At 35.4% G+C, this 21179-nt stretch overlaps 1 protein-coding gene across 9 annotated transcripts in view; it reads right to left on the minus strand.

Annotated features, from left to right (window-relative positions):
- The window catches only part of LOC149807999 (dual specificity protein phosphatase CDC14A-like), a 107751-nt gene that overhangs the window by 64835 nt on the left and 21737 nt on the right, over positions 1–21179 (minus strand). For all 9 annotated transcript variants that reach the window (XM_089972235.1, XM_089972296.1, XM_089972278.1 and 6 more), the window contains exons 5-6: positions 7659–7738; positions 1749–1815 (exon numbers count right to left, since the gene is read on the minus strand). In XM_089972235.1, coding sequence (XP_089828361.1) covers positions 1749–1815; positions 7659–7738 — 147 coding nt within the window. The remainder of the gene's footprint in view (positions 1–1748; positions 1816–7658; positions 7739–21179) is intronic.

Genomic DNA, 21179 nt, shown 5'->3' on the forward strand with positions numbered 1-21179 from the left:
ACTTAACAGTCCCAACTAGGGTCAGGACATTAAAAACAGAAGTTTGATAGCTGTGTGTAAATAATCAAAAGTCAAATTACGGCTGAAATGAATAATAATGTGGAAAACTGTCAGATCTCAGATGTTCAGGTTTTAATTTCGAACAAGTTTAGCGTATTCTACATGTATGTATTGTCTCCATATGAATCCTATCATTTTTGTAAAGGAAAATACAATAACATGGAAAATATAGCAAATCACATGGAAAGCTAATTTAATATTGATCTATTTCTTTCACTATTTAGATGCAGATATTAAAGTATGCAGTTTCCTGTTTGTGAGTCTATGTGACTGTTACTGCATTTGGTTATTGAGCCAAAAACAATCTGTAAACATAATTTCTTTGAATAGTATTTAGCAGGTTTCTGTACGCGGTACAGTGTTTTACTGCTATAGCTACTGTAACCAAGTGGATAAAGTGTGGGACACACATTTGACTTTGGAGCACAAATCTGTGAGTTCACATGCACTGGAAGGAAAATTTCTTTCTTTTTCCTTATTTTAATGTCTATTACAGTATTACTTTTCTTACCACTTACAAACTATTCCAGATCTGTTTCTGTACGTGTAGATTAAAACTCTCTAAATTTTAATTCTGAAGAATTGCCTAAAAACTTCAATATGTCAATCATCGAAAAAGTAAGATTTGGTTATTGTTAATAAGTATTTTAGCATTGATTCTCAAACTCACATTGATAAAAGATCCTTCAAAACATAGTAGAAGAATATTCATGGTAGGAACATCTTTCTGACTTGGTGAGAAAGATAAGTCAACTAATTGAAAAAAACTAGGCAATTGGGGAATTCATGTAATGTACATTAAAAAAAGTTTCAAATGTTACATGCAACTGATTGCAATAACTTGTGGAGAAGTAATTGGGATTCCAAATTCTATGAGAGAGAGAGAGATAGTGACACAGAGAAGGTTTACTTAAGAGAGTTCATGATCTAGAAATGCTTCAGAAGTAGTTCATTTCATTTTTCTGGATTATGTATCGTATACAATAGGAAAACGAACACAAAATAACTAACATACACATACTCTCTCTCTCTCTCAACCATGGAGACCACATCCACACAGCTATATTCATCGGATGATGAGTTGCAATAAAGTGTGATGTGTATAGCTAGCTATTCTCTCTGAGATGCTACTGCAACTAAGTCAGGACATACAAAGAGACTGTTGTGTTTTTATTTCCTTGATAATCTCCACTCTCCCTCTCTCTACCACCACCATGAAGCGCAGGGTTTAGAAAAACTGCATGAGTTGTACTGTAGATAGGAATGACAGAACAGGACCTGATGAAGAAAAAAATGCCCCCACCCCCACCCCCCCGCAGTGAGGGTGCATAAGCAAATATTATAATTTACCCATGGTTTGAATGCTTCAGCAAATCAAATTTATGAGATTTAATTTTTATTTAAGGAGTTCTCTAAAAAGGTTTAAATAAAATCACTTTTTTGACCATTTTGTTTTATAAGTATGCTGAAAGGATATTCATCACCATGGAATGCAAAAGGTGAAGGTGAATATAAATTTATAAAACTGAATCCTTTGTAAAAATAAATCAATATGACATTTTGTTCCTCTAATAGTACACTGCTCTAGTACAAGGCATTAATGCCACTGGTAAACACTGATATTAGTCATTCATACAAATAATCTAAATGGGTCACCAGCTGTGTATCATCCCCGAAATATTACTTACCTTGTTTAAACCATGTAAACAATCCAACAATGTCAGGTTGTATGTACATGCCCCAAAGGATGCATCTCTGTAAACAAAGAGCAAATGAGACACTAAACTTAAAACTTAAATTTGTATTATTTATATGTAATACATATCATCTTGTTTTCTGTCACAATATACAGTAATGCAATCTAGTTTATTCCATACTAAAGACAACATTTTGAACTGTTTTTGTCACATCATCCTTAAAAAAAAAACATTAGTACTCATGACGTAAAACCAGATAGCGTGCTTATTTCAGTGGTGGGGGGACATGATTAAAGAGAACCTTGCTGTATGTATGATACAAAAAACTACCTGTAATGGAGTCACTGTGGAATGTTGGTCACCAAATTACTCCTTAATAATGTAATGAATACACTAATAGTTTCATGACTGTTCAAGCAAGTAACTGAGGTCTAATGATAAAACAAAAGAATCTGCCTTTGCAAAATAAGTACATCGCTGCAATTACTCTTGGTGGTAGAAGTACAGTCTATACTTTCTTATAAGTTGGGAGCAACTGTAAATACCCAGACAGACTATTGAATAAGGTACCAGCAGATTGAGGTCAAATCAAACAAACAAGATAGATCCTAATCTGTCTGGCACATTTTGTGACAGCAAATCTGGGCATATGTTGTTTGCAACTGAACCAGACTTACATGAGAGTATATACAAAAGTGTTCTCAGGATTAATGCATTAATTTAATTACATGACAGGATTAATGCATTAATTTAATTACATGACAGGATGAATACATTAATTACATGACAGGATGAATACATTAATTTAATTACATGACAGGATGAATGCATTCATTTAATTACATGACAGGATGAATACATTAATTTAATTACATGACAGGATTAATGCATTCATTTAATTACATGACAGGATGAATGCATTCATTTAATTACATGACAGGATGAATGCATTCATTTAATTACATGACAGGATGAATACATTCATTTAATTACATGACAGGATTAATGCATTCATTTAATTACATGACAATGAATGCATCCATTTAATTACATGACTATTTATGCTGTTGTATATATAAGATAAAGCTTAATGCAAAAACCTTGAACAGAAGTTGACGACAATTTGCTTTAGAAGGGGACTGTGATTGCTGATTCCATCATAATAAAAGGAATCAAATTTTTTTTTAAATGTACAGGCAAAAATAAAACTAACATCCAAATGGAAAGGGCTAGTGATAAATTCAGAATTTGACTGTGTAAACTATGTACCAGTCTGACTGGATACAATTACATTTAAACATAATTTTTTTAATATAAAAAACATTACATGGGAAATAAATCCCTCAAGACAACATAGAATCTCTTAACACACTATAGTCTTCAGTCCATGTCACTCCAACATAAATGCCAAAATATCTAAAAATGCTGAGAGAAGGGTTGAAGGAAACTCGACTATACAGTCTTGAGATAACCCTCCATCATATTGGCACATAATAGCATGATGCATTATCTCCAAGTGGAACAAGTTTATCTAGCACGGTTAAACAATAATACTTGTATGATGCATACAGTTTGGTACAGGTGACTGTTAAACATGTCACAGGCAGAGTCACCTTGTTTATCATCCAAACACTACAAAGTGCATGTACTTGACAGAACATTCCTGTTTGTAGTCATCCCAATATTTTCTTCTGCAAACAGGTCAATTTACCTCTTTGGTGTCAAGAGCTCGATAAAAACTAACAAACTGAATATTTTACTCCCTGCTGTGGAACTAACTAGCACGACCTGCAACTTGATAGCCAAGGGGTATTTTGTAAACACTGCAGACTTCTAATACAATCTTAATCATCAAGCCTTAATCATAGGGTTTTAATGTGTTAAGCATATGCCTAATTAAGACAAATTTAACATACTTCTGATTAGACGGCTCTATTTGAGTAACATGTAAGTGCTTTCCCAGTGATCAAATACTATCATTTCAAACATGCACTGAGCACGTGAAACTTGCCCCAAGAACATACTGTAGTTTTAATTATTTTCACTGGTCCCAATTTTCGTGGTTTTGCAAACAAAACAAAAAACATTTTCATGGGTACTTAAATTCATGAATTTACTTTTTACAGATTTGTAGGCAATTAATTTCATGAAATAACCTGTACAAAAACCCAAAATAAAGAATACAAAAGAACAAAAGTTTACCAACAATAAACTTAAGTTGCTTTAATGGCACAATTCAAACACCTGTCAAGATCAATTACTTACATGGCATTTTCATCGAACTGTTTAAACATCAAAATGGAGCCTACGCAGCCAGGAACACTAAGCTAATCGGTTAATACAGCACACTTAAAACACTGTCGATAAAGTTGCATCATCTGTACTTTTTGATGACCACTATCAAACTAACACTGGCTAAAGAGCAGTAATATTCAACTAGGATCCTCATGATTACGATTCTGTCGTCATTCCACATATGAAACAAACACATAGCATGCTGTCCCTCGCATAATGCCATTATCAGGTAATGTCAAAACTTTATGTATTCATAACCAATCAAAGTGTGAAGAATTCTAACTAAACTGATACATAATGGAATGATTCTTTTGTTTAAACCTGCTTCATGTACAAACCATCTTCAACCACTAACCTTGGTAATAATAAAAAGATGACAAAGAAAAATTATAATTCACACGTCAACAACCAGCATGCTAAACAGGTAATGGAGGCCATCAGGATAGGGAAAGATGCCATAAGTGAAGATCAGCTTAATGTATTAGTGGACCTTAAAACCTTATCAATTAAGCATTTCATTCATAATAACTGCAGATCACCCTAAAATGTGTGAAAGACTGGACCAAATATTTGTAACTTTGAAAAACCTGGGCTTGATTAATTCAACAGTTTCAGGATTATTTATCTGGCAACCATTATTGAGTACCAGCAGACTGACAAAGATGATTCAGTGGTTTTGTCCAAAACACAGTAAAATGTGAGCTTCAGTACTCTGTTGTAATTAGTGTACAGTATATACAGTGACAGTGTGACAAAGAGTAGTTATATTATTGTACAGTCTTGTTCAGCTGGATTACACAGGCATGGATAAAATGAGATGTGCTTTCAGAAAAATGTAAATTTTCCTGACAATAGATTCACTTAAATGACAAATCGATCTGAATAAGCTGAGCATAAGTATCAAGTATACTTTTCACATACACATGGTAAAAGTATCGTGTTTAGCATTACCAGAGTTTGAATACATTATCCTTTTTTTTATTTCTCTCTATCCTTACTTATCTCACATCATAACAATTTAAGGCAGTGAGTGGAAATTACAGCTACCAGATACTGTATATATACTTGTGTACTGAAACAATACAAGGAATGATGTTGGTTTATCAAATAATTCTGTTGATCTCCAGAAATGTTTCTGTAAGAAATTGTTTGGCAGTCTTGTTCATCACATGTGGTCAATTTCTCATTGGGTCTGGGGCAAGAACAAAAATCCATGAAAACAAGTACTCTATGAAAATGACTGAAACCACCGTAGTTTATACCATTCGAATGGTAGATCACACAAAAAGGCTTTCTTAATACCATGAGAAATAGTTTGCCAACAGTGGACTAAATGCTTACAATTAATTATCTGGGCATAATTTACTTTGAGGTTTTATTAAAAATTTAATGTAATTTTAATGTAATGGTTTTCATGATTGCGATTTTATAGATCTATACCATCTACTACAGTTAAGTTTGCAGCTAGTTTGTTGACTAGTCACTGAATAATGCATGTCACTAATTTACATCATTTAAAAAAGTAGTAATCTTTATTTCCCATGTGCAAAGATGCCCACTTTATGTAGGAACTTGAAATTTACAAATTAAAAAAAGGAATTGTTCTTTGAATTAAATGCATGTGCTTACTGTGCTGTTTTTCATACAAAAACTTGGTATGCCCTATATGCTTGTATGGTAACTTGGCATGCCCTATATGCATATATGGTAACTTGGTATGCCCATTATACTTGTATGGTACCTTGGTATGCCCTATATGCTTGTACATAACGTGGTATGCCCTACATACTTGTACATAACGTGGTATGCCCTGTATGCTTGTACATAACGTGGTATGCCCTACATACTTGTACATAACTTGGTATGCCCTACATACTTGTACATAACTTGGTATGCCCTGTATGCTTGTACATAATGTGGTATGCCCTACATACTTGTACATAACTTGGTATGCCCTACATACTTGTACATAACTTGGTATGCCCTGTATGCTTGTACATAACTTGGTATGCCCTACATACTTGTACATAACTTGGTATGCCCTGTATGCTTGTACATAACGTGGTATGCCCTACATACTTGTACATAACTTGGTATGCCCTACATACTTGTACATAACTTGGTATGCCCTGTATGCTTGTACATAACTAGGTATGCTCTATATGCTTCTACATAATGTGGTATGCCCTGTATGCTTGTACATAACTTGGTATGCCCTATATGCCTGTACAGAACTTGGTATGTCCTATATGCTTGTACACTATTTTCTAGTTAGCACATTTTGACTCTTTAGGTCACCAGACAGCAACCAGTTGATATTTTTCACTCACAAGTGCTTATTTTTAGTCTCAAATGCAGTGTTGCATCCAGGAATTTAAGGGTTGGGGGTGGGGGGAGGGGGAGGGGAAGTATCACAGCTGGGGTAACTCATCAAATTGCTACTATTTTTCCTAACTTACCAATTAATGCAGATTCTAATTAAATAGTCTCCATTCCTGTCACCCTCTAGTTCATTACAATGTACATTTACTGAAATGTACACAACCCTCCTTGACCATAAAAGGGTTTTTATTTTTTATTTCATACACATATCATATATCATGCCACCTCCTTTGTTCAATTTGAACCATGAAAAGGTTTTGCTAAATGCTACATGAAACTTTGGATCATGCTTTAATTTTTGTTTGGGCCGTCCTCCTCAGTAACATAAGCATCATCCATGCATTGTCTACCATGTTTATCTACTTCAGCAGCAGTCCCTACCTTGTCATTTCAAGTTCAATGGCTGCATTTCCATCCAGTGTATTTGAACCAAGCAGCAACATTATTGGAATGACATCTACATCCCCTGCTGTCAGTACTCCGCAGAAAAATTGAGTTATTCACTTCATTTAATGAGTTAGAACTCTTGATTAATACAGTGTACCAGGGGCCCCTGGTGACCAAGTGTTCTAATGTGCTCGCCTTAACAGATCACTCAAAATTCACTTCTGTCTACATGGGTTTGAGTATCAGCTTGACCAACCTGGATTATGTAAAAAAGCATGCCAGTAGCTTTTTGTGGGTATGTGGTTCTTCCCAGGGGCTTCCCAGGTTCTTCCTTCACCAAATATACTGGCCACCATGTATAGCCTCAAATGTCTACAAAATGGTGTTAACTCACACAAAACAAAATTTGATAACTACCAGTATGTACCCCAGCCATGTTGTTGAATTTCAATACCATTCCAGGCACGTTTACATACACATGCACACTGGCAAATTTCCAGGGAATTCAAGTTCTAAAATGAGGAAAAAGATAAAACTATTTGAATTTACAACATCTGTATTATAATTATTGTGCACTGTTATATTAACATGCAAGGATTTTATTTCTTTGCGCTATTTTTACCTCTTACAGCTTGTATTCTTGTGGGAATTGCTTCGAGAATGGGGTGAATTCACTGACAATGCCGCCTGGAAGCAACACTACAAATGCAACCATTTTACTCACAACCTGAAGTCTCATCTACCTAATTAATTTTGTGATAGTGTATAAAATAAATTGCCTGCAAGACTAAAAATCAAAAATTATTTTGCAGAATGTAAGGAATGTTGTGTGCTTACCTGAAAGGTAAGAACGGGGGGTTTGATCCCGCTACCAAAGGTCTATATGCTTCCTCTGGTGTCTTCTTCAAATAAATAATCTGAAATAGAAATTTTAGTTACATTCAGTGTTGGCAGGACAAACTGTTCATACTGTTGACATAAAATGATTTGTGGATTACTAAATTAAGAGTTCCTCAAAGGTACTACATGTAACTCAAATGGTCAAAAGGAATTTCCAAAAGACCAAACTTCTTTTTAACTGCAGTGTCCAAATTATCTATGATATTCTTGAAATATAACAAAGTTCTCACATTGGCTACTATGATGACTATATTAGATGTCAACATCTGCACCCTTTTCATTTCGGATCAACTAGAAGTCATCTGACGGCTTATGATGCAAGTCTCATGTCAATATGGCCACCATAGCAGCCATACTGAAGGACAGATCAACAACATTATAATGTAGAACCAACTAAAAATAACTTTGTTTTGATGTTGTGTTGGTTAAGGAGCTCATGGTTTTATTGCAATATGCTAAGGAGACTATCAATCTTCGGGGCCCCAAGTGGCCAAGTGCTTTAAAGTGTTCTCCGTTACGGATCAGTGCCATCTCAGCTCTGTCTGCGTGGGTTTGAGTCTCAGATTCAGCCAATGTGGGTATGTGAGAAAGTTTGCCAGTAGCTTCTCGTGGGTTGGTGGTTCTTTCCGGGGTTTTCCCAGGTTCTTCCTCCACCATTAATACTGGCCGCCATGTATAGCCTATTGTGTGCTGAAAAATGGCATTAAATCCTACAACAACAACAACAATCGATCTTCAATTATATTTTATCTTATATCAAATATGAACACATGATGATGCTGGGCGAACACTGTATAATACAGCAGCTTTGGAGTTACTGGCTCAATTTTCGTGTTTAAGAAATTTTATGACTGAGAGGAAAAGTCATATCACAGTGGATTATCTCCCACTACTGCCGTAATGATGTAAATTGTAAATTTGGTGGCAAAATGCCACCTGGAAATATACTGCATCAAATTAAATTTTATAACATTTTTATGAAATCTGTTCTCTGCAATGGCTTTAGTACAGAATGTCAAGATTTTACCAAATCTGCAGGAGAAAATATTAAGGAATTCTTTATTTGCCAAGATGGAGCACATGGCTTATGTCACTGCAAGGTACATGTTGCAAGCAGCATATCACAATGAATCACAACTAAAATGCCTTACTGCCTCACATTTTATGCTTCATAATTGCACTTCAATCTAAGTAACATAGGATCCAGTCAATACGCATGGGTCCTAATTCTCGGAGATGACTGACTAAGGTTATGATGACCAAGGGAGCAAAACAGCCTTAGGTCAGGACATATTCTGAAAGAAAACAAACTGTGAGGAGACTGGGCAAAAGTAGTTGTGTCACATGTATCAGACTAAATAAAAAAGTAGCATTTTTTATGTTTGCTTGGTACAATGAAAACACAAACAGAATATTTTAACCATAAGTCAAAAATGTGTATGATGACCACTGTGGCTGTCAGCTAAAAGGTAGGTCATCTCTATATAAATGACAATATGAACAGATTTCTGTTTAAATGGGTGCTATGCCTCTTTGCCTTTTACATGCAGGTGTCCTTCCATACAGGTGGTCCATATAAACAGGTGGTGCAGGTTTTACTGTCTATGACAAAAGAGACAATTTAACCCGTGCTCAAATACTATTATAATTTAGTAACCACTGTACACATATACTGGCCAATGAATCAAGTTCAACTGCAAAGACTGACCCATCCCTATTTTGCTGTCTGCAGATCTGGGTCTGTGATGTTGGTTCTACTTATTAATCATAACAAACTGCAAAGACCCAGATGTTCTGGCACACTATGTAATGGCCAATCTTAGTTGGATCTGACATACATGTGAGTATACACGGTAGTAAAGTTCCTAAATCTATGCAAAATAATCCCTGTTAATAAAACAGTCAATTTTCTAAATACATTTTAACTTTTGCCCTTTCTGTTCAAGTTCTAATTCAACTCAAATCTACATCTTTTTCCCTATAAAACAATCTGCATTATGAATTTTAAAATGACCTTAAAAATTAAAATGTCAATCCAAATAATGCTGAACTGACATTGTCTTCATTTGCGGAAAAAGTTACCCAATCATATATACAACTTCTGCAAAATGGTTCTTCCTTATATACACATCAATAATTAAAATGCCTTTTTTAAGTTCTAAAACAGGCACTTATTGTGGCTGACTGCAAGTCACTACAATCAATTTCTTATCTCATATATTACAAAAACAGACTTATGTATACTCTATTAGATATAGAGTAAACCTAGACACAGGAATGTGCATTTAACTTTCAAACAGCTAACACCTGCTATTAATTCACTTCAATCAAACAGGTTTTTAGCCACTCATTTTTTTCTTATTCATAATATGGTTTTAAATACTAAACACTTTCTTTTCCAGAAAAAAAAGTTGTAAAATGTTTTAAATTATACCTCAAAGTCAACATGTTATTTTATGATCAAGCTAAATACATGAACTTTCTGTATCATCAGTCAGGTTTGTTTGCTATTTTCAAGCCAAGGAGTTTCATGGCAGATTCAAGTCTGTAAAAAATGGTTTTGAATTTGTAGTTGTTTCTAACAATACCAGTTACTAATCCAATATCATGCAGCCCACTTTCCCCATTGCTTACAAAGTATAATCTTTGTCCACATGACAACATGTAGGAGTGTATTTTTACCACCTCAGTTTTGTATACACACACACATACATGTATTCCAATAGCAGCTGGGTGGGTGATCTTTGATTGTTTCCAGTCTTCAAAAATCACTGGATAATTTAATATAAAAACTATATATGACTTCAAAAAGAAAAACTTGCTACAGTTAAATTACAGGTTACTGCATTTTGCTGACAACAAAGCATCTACCAACAATTACTGTATACCATCTATGGTCACTTGCCAGTGGCCATGTGAACTATCTAACCCATCAGACAAGTGTTGATTCAAAACTGACATGTTTATCATTAATGAACATGAAGAGGATATTCTGCTGAAAATATTGCCATCCTTCTAATGAAAATAATGTTTTGTCTTGTCCACTGAATATCCACCTTCTATTAAACTTGTCTACCACCAGTTTTGATCAAGCTCAATGGCACTTAATACTTCCTCTTCAGTACTAATAAGCACTTACTAGAGAGAGAAAGAAGCCAGGTGCGATTTGTAATTACACGTATCAACAATTGGTGTAAGAAGGTTTGCAGAAACAAGTTCCAGAAAACAATCTTTTATAATCAAGGTCATCAGTCAAACTTAATTCATGCAGAGTAGATAGACATTTTTAATCCTTTCCCAGCTGGGCAACAAAATGTTGCAGCCATTATTCAACACCATACTAGTTTATTTTAAAAAATATACTAGTAATATATGTACATCATTTAATATTTACTAGTGTCACAGGAAATATTATCCATAACTCTTCTATTGATACTAGTCCACCTACTGTCATGTATGATAACTAGTGATAAAAAAGGATCCCAAAGAATTTCATTCCAAATAGTCCTCTAATCCTATTGAAATTGTGACACATTATCCCAAGTGTGAAAACCTTTGTGAGCAGCATGTTTGATTTCTTGAATCGTGACACCTGTCTATACAAACTTTAAGTTATGAGTAATCGAAAGTGGGTTATGTTTATTGTTTGTCACTAATTCAATAACTGAATCACTTTTCATAACCCTGTTATTAATTCAATTAATGGCATTAATTTTATGTTCGATCACAACAATGAAAATTTTGTCTTTACTGTATGCCATGCAGATTACTATAATAATGACGATGATAACTTTTGCTATTGTTTTTGTCTTATGCTGTGCCAATGAAATGGCTTCCTAAATATGCAGTATGGAAACAGAATAATAGAAAAACTGAAATGTTAATTGCTCTATTTCTACGGATTCATGCACACCATACCTTCATGGGCTTCAGCTCTTCAAAACACCGTACTAACCAAATTTCTTTTAGACCCCCAGGCTTTGGATAACTGAGAGTCTACTGTACTTACAACTGGTGCCAGAACGATCATACAATACATTCCAAACCTTTCTCACAAAATGAAATTTAGTCATTAACATGTCAACTTTTCTATTTCTCTAATAGTTCGTGGAATGAGATTTTATTCTGGAAAATTAAAAATGTCCAGTCTGACTGGGTGAGTGGATTGTTAGAGATTTCTGACCTACCGTATATACTCGCGTATAAGCTAAATAATTTAGGAAAAAATAAAGGCCAGGAAGAAAGGGAGCAGCTTACCTGCGAGCCAATGCCTAAACTTGACAGTTTTTAGGCCTTTTTGTTGACAACTGTAATGGCTGTAAACAATGGGACATGAAACAATAATTTTTTCCATGTCCTAAGACATAGCATATAAAAAAAAATAACTTTTGGTGACCCGACAATTACTAAACTATTATAAAGTACTATGATTAATTTTACTATTATTTTGCATGTGCATATTTTCTGATTTCTCCAACATAAAATTAAATAAAGGTAAATGCAGACTTCATAATTCGTGGGCCGGTTGAGTTTACCTGGGAGACAATGCTGAACTATAATGTACAGTACTTACACAGTGCAGAGAGTGCATAATGTCACTTAAATCCTTACTTATTCCCAAACATATTTGATGCAGATTTTGCTTTATTGTTTCGACCAAATTTCATTCTTCCAGATAACATTTCAGCTAGTCCTTAACAGCTGTTTCATTTACGTTGAATCACGCGCTCATGGGTTATTCATTTTCAGTGATATAAAAGATCTTACAAATTGAGATAATATTTTTAAAAAGGTGCACACTTTTAGTTGTACAAGGCACATAACCATCATAATTTACATGTTCACGAAGAGTGGTAATAATAAAGGTTAAAATTCTCATATAGATCAACCAAGGTCAACATCAATCAATTTTAGTTTTGTGTTTTAACTGAACAAATATAATAACTTTCCACACAATGGAAAGCTTGATGTTTCGGTGTCTCCTATGCTGATAGTCGACGAATTTGTCTTTCGTTTTGCGACAGCAGTATAGGCCAGTTAATCATTAAAGCCCATAAACTGGCTTGTGATAAGAGGGAATTCTGACCGGTAACTATACCAGTACAATTATGTGTAACTGCCTTTTATTCCACAATATTAGCATGATTACCATAGTTTTGTAAAACGGGGTGTAAGGCATACCTATGAACTTTTCAAAAGGCAAGTAAGGAGACTGAATAAAAAAAAGTAGAGATTGGGACCTAAAACTGGGAGACTTTTCATGGCATTTTCAAAGCCCCGTTTTCACTAAATATTAATTGATCTTCCTGGTCCAATATGCATGAAATTCGCAAAAAGACTTGCCATTTCTCCCTGTGACATGCCTTATATTCCCCCAGGATGTGCCCTATTTTCATATTTTGGTCAGCTGTGGTCAAAGTGCACAACAGCTAAAGATTAGTCTTAAATAAACAAGCAAGAAAGCCAGCATAACTAACTAAAAGTTAATCCTTATCCATGAAACTATTTTTTGAAAAGGGTTGGCCCACTGTCGTAATTCAAAGAATCCACATTCTACACTATTGTGTGTTATGCAAGAACCAGCAATTGATAGGCAAATAAAAGATTTGCAATTTTGTTGAACTAAAGTTACCAAAAATAGCTAGTCTCATGGTACCGTACTATCATTGTGTGTGTGTGTGATTTGGATTTTTTGCGTAGCTTTGACCATTTTTCAGTCATACTGCTATGATGTCTGCAGTGTGGCAGTTTATAGTGATGCCTAGCACTGGTGCATCATGCCACAGATATGTAGCATGATGTCCCACCCAGTCACATTATCCTGACACCAGGCCGACCAGTCCTAACACTAACCTCTTAATGCTGAGTACCAAGTGAGGCAGCTGTTAGTACCATTTCTGTAAGTCTTTGGTATGACTCAGCTGGGGATCGAACCCATGACCTTCAGCTTCACCTTCTGAGGCTGATGCTCTTAACACTAGGCAACCGGAGCGGTCCCCCTCATTGCATATCCAACCTTATTCTCTTATTGTCAACTCATAAAGTATTTAATTGTTGTTGTTGTTGTGGGGTTTAACGCCATTTTTCAGCACACGATAGGCTATGCATGGCAGCCAGTATTAATGGTGGAGGAAGAACCCAGGAAAACCCCGGGAAGAAACATCCGACCCATGAGAAGCTACTGGCAAGCTTTCTCACATACCCACATTGGCGGAATCCTAGACTCGAACCCATGCAGACAGAGGTGAAATGGCAGTGATCCATAACGGAGAGCGCTTTAGACCACTCGGCCACACAGGGCCCCTAAAGCATTTAGTATTGTTTATTATAAAGCATGTAGTCTGAATTATTTTTTTGAGAACACATTTCTTGTGTGGTATGTATTTCATTCCTTCTTTTAATTTAACAATGGTAATTAACATTGGTATGTATGGTATAAAAATGCCAGGTGTTCACTCGTGTAAGTTTCTTTTGTGGTAATGGCGCTATAGCATATGGAGTTGCAGAATTCATAGTGATCATTCTTGGGATTTAATTTGAGGACGATTTTATTATTGTGTTTTTTTTTCTTTCTTTCTGGTTTATATTTTTGCTTTTGTATTATTTCAGAGGTAAACAAAATCATTAATTTACATGAATAATATTTCTATGTAACATTCTATTTAGTAAAGAAGCGAATTCTTTATAGTAAAATAATTATTTCGTCACAGCAATAATTCACAGCTGATACAACAGAACATGTAGGAATTTTCTTATTTAGAAGAAATGAAAATCGAAGACATAATGTTCTCTGCAAAAAATGGAAGATCTTATGAAATCAGGAGGTAGGCATGGAGCGACACCAAATATCAGGTTTTTTTAATCCTCGCGGTGTGAAAGTTGACAGGTATGGTGTAAGATTGCTTACATAAAGCAAACTACAACTCAGCTTTTACGGTATTAGCATAATTTTCTAAGCATTATATCTGTAACTTTCTTTTTGTATTTTGGAGATATCATTAAAGTTTAGCGTAATAGTACCTATGATTCGACTCCAAGGGATGTACTTAATTCATCGCGTAATCAAACCTACAATGTACATGCGGTGGTGCCATTATGCAAATACGTTTAGTAGCCTAATTGTGTGGGTTGAATCGAACCGTATTGTTTGTTTGTTGTTTTGTCATACTGGGATTACATTTTAACGAGTTAGGTATTTACAGTTTCAAAGCAAAGTAAAAACATAATTACATGTGCACTGATATAAAATGTCCAATGCAGTAATGCATAAACAAACAATAATCGAGTCAAAAGGGAGAGGTAGTGTTACAGCAACTCGCGATTGGTAAATTCTTGTCATTGTTCAATCAAATTAAACACATTAGGCAGAAACAATAAGAAAACAAAATTAAATAAATGACTTTTCAAACATGTTGTGGGTCTGCTTATACGCGGGTCATGCACTTTTTAGTGTTTATACCTGTTCAGTTTGGGGATAAGCTTATATGCAAACAGGCTTATATGTGAGTATATACGGTACATGTATTTCTCCACTCTTGATCTCACTATGGAATAATATATCAGACACTATAAAGATATCACATGACTTGAACAAAAATTACCTGACTTGCTCATTAACACTTATCAACTATACAGCATTATCTTTAAACCCCTCATGTGGTAACATTACTGTGTGCTTGTCCTGTGATAACCCACCTTATTAACAATAGGTGAAGGACCTGTAACATTAGCTTAATGTATTAATTTCTTAGTAACAGATGACTAAAGGACCCAGGCAATATGCCAACTACATGTACACAAGTGATACCTCTCATACAGACTTCTCAATGGCTCTATTCAAACCCATATCAGGAAATACATGACAATGAGTCTTTCAAATTATTTTTTTACCTGGTTCACAATACACAATCCAGGTAATGTAGATAAACATTTGGTAATACAAGTATGCTAGAACAAGAACTGTTCTTTAAAAGGGTAGCAAGTGCATGGTAAACAAGATACTACAAATGAACAGTGCTTAGCAGGGCTGAAACTGTCTTCTTGACAAAAATGAAGATTTGCATAAAAATGATCAGAAATATGTAGTGGTGGGGGGGAATAATTTTAATGATGTAATTACTAACCTGTTGCTACTGTTTTGCTGGTACTTTTCCAGGAGGAAAATGCTCCAACTGTATGATGAAAATTCATAGTCCAATTAGGGTGAACCATAACATTCTGAACCACTAGACTGCCTCTGGGAGACCCCACACATACTTGTACTTAACTCATTAACCCCTGGTGCCACATTTGTTTATTAGGAGGTAGTGCTCTACTTCCAAGCTCTCTAGCATCAAGTTCATTTAAGATACATTAAACAGGGTCACAGATTCATTTTAGTCTGATACACGCATAAGTAGCAGATTAGTCTACATTGTAAAAGTACAGCACCAAATATCAAGTGAAACAGGCTCTATTGATGCGACTCGTGGATGTTACATTGACAAAAAATGTTTAGAGGAGATAGATTTTGTCTTCATTCTGGACCAGCTAAATATCATAAGAAGTCTTTCATTGAAAACCCCTGTTGATATCATAATTTATTCTGGAGTAGTGATAACAGGGTTTTTAATATGGCCATTTTGGCAAACATATTAAACATACAAGCAGTGCTATTTTAATTTAAGACTTTCTTATGAAGTCTTCCGGTAAAAGCTTCATGGTAATATAACTTTTCACTCAGCAACATGTTTAAGATGAGCACTCTGGTGGTCATATTGGGCATCAGATAAGCACCATTTTCATCTAGGACCAACTAGACATAATAATGTCTTCTGGTGAAAACCACACGGCAATATTTATAGGTTACTGCATTTGTATGGGAAAATATGAATGAGTTTTTCGGATGGAATACTGCACGACGTTGGGAGTGCAGTATATCCATCCGACAAAATGAGTTCATATTTTCCCATACAAATGCAGTAACCTTTTTATTATATGCTCATTTTCTTATTCTACCTAATGCTTAATTATATTAACAAAATACAGTCTACAAGAGACAAACTAACTGAATGTATGCTGTATTCCAAACTAAATACATAAGTGTAGATTCATCATTACACAACAGCAACAATTATTACTGTGCCCAGATAAATTTGAACTTAGGCGCACGCTCGACATAACTTTCAAAAGAAAATGGTGTTTCTAGTTAAAATTGAAATTTGGTGTAATATTGTGAATGAATGCGCACTGCAACAACTTTTCCATTTGATCTGGAATGAATAGATTTTGGTATTATTTTTCGATTCTACGAAATTTTGTGATTATGGACTGGATTTATATGCATAGCTGCCAACCTTCCAGGCCCAAAATTAGTGAAAATAGGGAAAAAAAAGTCGTGAATTTGGACATGAATTCGTGAAAAATACCATGACAATAACTCCATCCACTCTGACTACTCCGACCGTCAATACTACACTATATCAAATTTGCAAAATAAAAATTAAACACTACATATATGCAGAAATATTTATTTATCAAGACATGATACTGTGGCAGACTTGAACTTCCTCAACTGCTTGATCGTAAATTTGTTTTCTAAACAGTTCAGACTTCTTGCCTGCTGGTTGATCTTGTGGACTAAACTTGCTGACAAATTTTCTGCAGCTAAGGAGGCCCTAAAGTCTGTCTTATTTTTCCTCACTAAAGAAAATACTCTTTCGCTGTCACTGTTGCTGTGAGAAATGCACAGGAGCTGCAGCATTTTTGGTTCTTCCACAGGAAAATTTGGAAGCGATTTTCGAGTCCGGGAACATATGTCAGAACAAATGTTTAGCATGGCATGGTCTACAGCTGATAAAAGTCGATTGTGTTTGACACAAGAAAACTCACAAATAATGCTTAAGCGTTGGAAGCCTGCGGGTCTTCCGCCAATGGTTTAAAATATTCCAGAGCTGAAATCTGCGAATTCTTAATTTTCCCAACTTCTACGTGTTTTTTGCAACCGACATTCTTCCTCACATCGTCTCTGCGATGGCACACTTGAGTGCAAAAAGCATGAATGAATATCAATGTTTAATGGCAGAATGCACGGCCAATTTTTGATATATTCCAATTAAACTTCACTTTTTGAATAATACATTTCTTTTTCCCTGGTGGTGAAGACATTTTCAAAATCTTACATGCGATGCTGAACGGTAACGCAAATCAGTGTTTTGACGCATGCGCTGAGCAAATTTCCGGTTAGGCCCCAGTTTCTCTCAAAAGCATTTGTAAAACTAATCTTATACATATAGATCAAAATAGGCTAAAATGCTTGTGACCGGGCCAACTGTACTAATCGGCTGCAGATCTACTAATATCATGACCAGCGGTACCGGACCGTTTCGGCAACTGCGAATATCACGACTAGCGCTTAACAGGAAATCGGTTATTTTATTAAAGATTTAAAATAATTGAGGAATATGAAAATTCGTGAATTTTTGTCTTACGGCGTGAATCCGTGAATCGCTGAAAAAGTTGTGAAATTCACACCAAATTCATGAGGGTTGGCAGCTATGTATATGTGACAATTCCACATGAAATACATCGGATTGAAGAAGCGAGGGAGAAGCATGTTGACATCTGCAAATGTGTTTCTGTTTCTGTCATTGAATCTTTGAAATCATAATGTGGGGAAAAATATGAAGTCTTTCAGTTGCAATTATCAAAAAGATGCTATGGAATTTAATGCTTATTTCATTCTGACTGCAGTAAGGAGGATGTAATTGCACTTACATTCGAAATTACAGTACAATTTCGAAATGTGTAATCAAGACTGAGAACCTATTTTTAAGACTGCCACCGTGGTGGCACTATTTTCATTTAGAACCAACCAGACCATAGGATAAATGCATGAGTAAGGTTTCATGTTAATCTGTCATATAGCTTGGCAGAAGTAATGGTAATAAACTTGTACTAACAGTCAAAAGACCATGCCATAAGCTCCTATGGTCTATGACCAGTAGAACTCTGTGTGTGTGTGTGTGTGTGTGTGTGTGTGTTTTAGGTGTTTAACATAGCTTTAACAATTTTTCAGTCATGTCGCTATAATGTCTGCAGTGTGGCAGTTTATAGTGATGTCTAGCACTGGGGCAATCATGCCGCAGACATGTAGCATGATGTCCCACCCAGTCACATTATCCTGACACCAGGCCGTCAAGTCCTAACACTAACCTCTTAACGCTGAGCGCCAAGCAAGGCAGCTGCTAGTACCATTTTTGTAAGTCTTTGGTATGACTCAGCCAGGGATCGAACCCACGACCTCCTGCGTTCGAAGTGGATGCTCTAACCACTAGGCCACAGGAGCAATTACCAGCAGAACTAACAACTATGTATTATTTCTTTTACACTAAATACAATAATATCTATCACTGAGACTCATTTTAAGAGTTCAATGTCAAAAGATGATGCATGTCCTAGAGAAAACAACTACCACTGCAATATGCAAAAAAAAATGCTTTTTTTCTCTCACCAGCACTTACTGAAGACCTGACCCTAACCTTTTTTCTATATTGTGTACACTTTAGGAATTTAACCTCGATTATTACTGCTTCCAATGTTAGCTTGGATTCCATAGTTTATTCAAGTAACTTTAGACTTAATTTTGGTTTTGAAAGAATCACTGCTGTTTGGGAGATTATAGACATACTATTTTCAGTAATTTCATATTAATGTTTTATCTGTATTCATGTCAATTCCTCAAAAATGGAAAAATGGATCACAATGAAAAACATTATTAACTTAACTTATAATAAAATATTAAATTGACATTAGGAACAATTTTGCAGTACATGTTAAGTAGAATAAAAAATTGTAATGTACCAAATAAAGTTGCATCTGCACCGACTTTAAATCAGCATATAATCCTAACTCGTACAAAAAATATTTCAACGATTATGTTTTTCATCATTTTCACATTTAAGTTTGATAATAGTAAATCTGTCAGCTTACCAAACCGGTAATTATATTTTTGTACAGATGGTATGTGCTTAGCATAATCTTTGCTAGCCAAGGTACTATCTACACCTTGGAATATCAAGCAAATATTTCTGTGATATGGGTCTGTGAATTTCACTGGATGCAGCAGCAAGCCAAGATACCAGTGTGATAACCCTATCTAAACCCTGGAATGTCAAGCAAATATTTCTGTGATTTGGGTCTGTGAATTTCACTGGATGCAGTGGCAAGCCACCACATCTAATAAAAATTAAGATGTTCAAATCTGAACACTGTTCCTACATAATCGAGACAAGGAGAGAACACAACTTAAATAGACTGATAAAAAATCAATTTTCCAGTGCCAGTCTGTGTTTGCACAAATATATTTCACTCAAATACACCGGTAATGGCTTCCCTCTGGTACAGTCATACTTTCGATGTTAAATTCCAAAGTATCCTTTTTACGTCAATTGCCCCCACCATTTTCAGATTTTGTACAATGCACCACGTTATTGGTTAGATCACATTACATACTAAAGGAAGTAACTTATGAAAATGAATAGATGTCATCAGGACAAAGCACCAATATATCTGTTTGATGCGCCAAGGTGTAGACAGGATTATCATACTGGAACCTTGGCAAGTGAAGATGGCTTAGCAGTCTGCGTAAAAACAGAAAGTCTATGGTAACTGAAGAGACTTATGCTCTAATAGCTGAAAAGAATTTCCAGTAATTCAAGACTAGACCCATTCATTCAGGAAGTGTAGTGACAATAGATTTTTACAACAGCCATAATAGATGTACAAAGAGCACCATTTCATTTAGGACCAAATGAGGCACCATAAAAAATTTATTGATGAAAACCCCATGTTGATACAGCCATCCATTTAGGAGTATCCCTCCCCCCCCCCCAACCATGGCTATTAAAATCAATTCACCAAAATATTCACCGAGGATTCTTTCCTCAGACATTCATCTTTTTGCAATGTTATATTAACATGTTTTATTTATGGGTCAAAATATTAAAATACATTATACCTTAAAAGAGCATTTGCAATGTCTCCTCCAGCAGATAACAAGTTCTATGTGATGTAGTGGACATCTGCTATAACATAATTATGTTGCTGCTACTTTTTGTTAAGGTCAATAATACAGAATTGGTCTACTCTAAGCCATCACATGGGCATTCACAACAACTACTAGATCCATAATGGAAAACACTGCAGAAGGATTGATTTCCATTGCAGAAATGTGAATTTTCAAATTCCTATGATGCTCACACACTCAGCCAATCAGATGCAAGATCCCATCTAAGACATGTTTAAGTCTCACTTATTATCAAACTTGTTTGACCTCTCTGGTAGCCTGGTGGTTAGAATGTCCGCCTCGGATGCAGGTTCAAACACCCACCCGAGTCATACCAAAGACTTACAAAAATGGTACTAACAGCTGCCTTGCCTGGCGCTCAGCATTAAGAGGTTAGTGTTAGGACTGGTCGG

Source organism: Sinohyriopsis cumingii, chromosome 1, assembly GCF_028554795.1.
Source record: "Sinohyriopsis cumingii isolate HCF-2022 chromosome 1, ASM2855479v2, whole genome shotgun sequence".
In the NCBI taxonomy this organism is placed as follows: Eukaryota; Metazoa; Mollusca; class Bivalvia; order Unionida; family Unionidae; genus Sinohyriopsis; species Sinohyriopsis cumingii.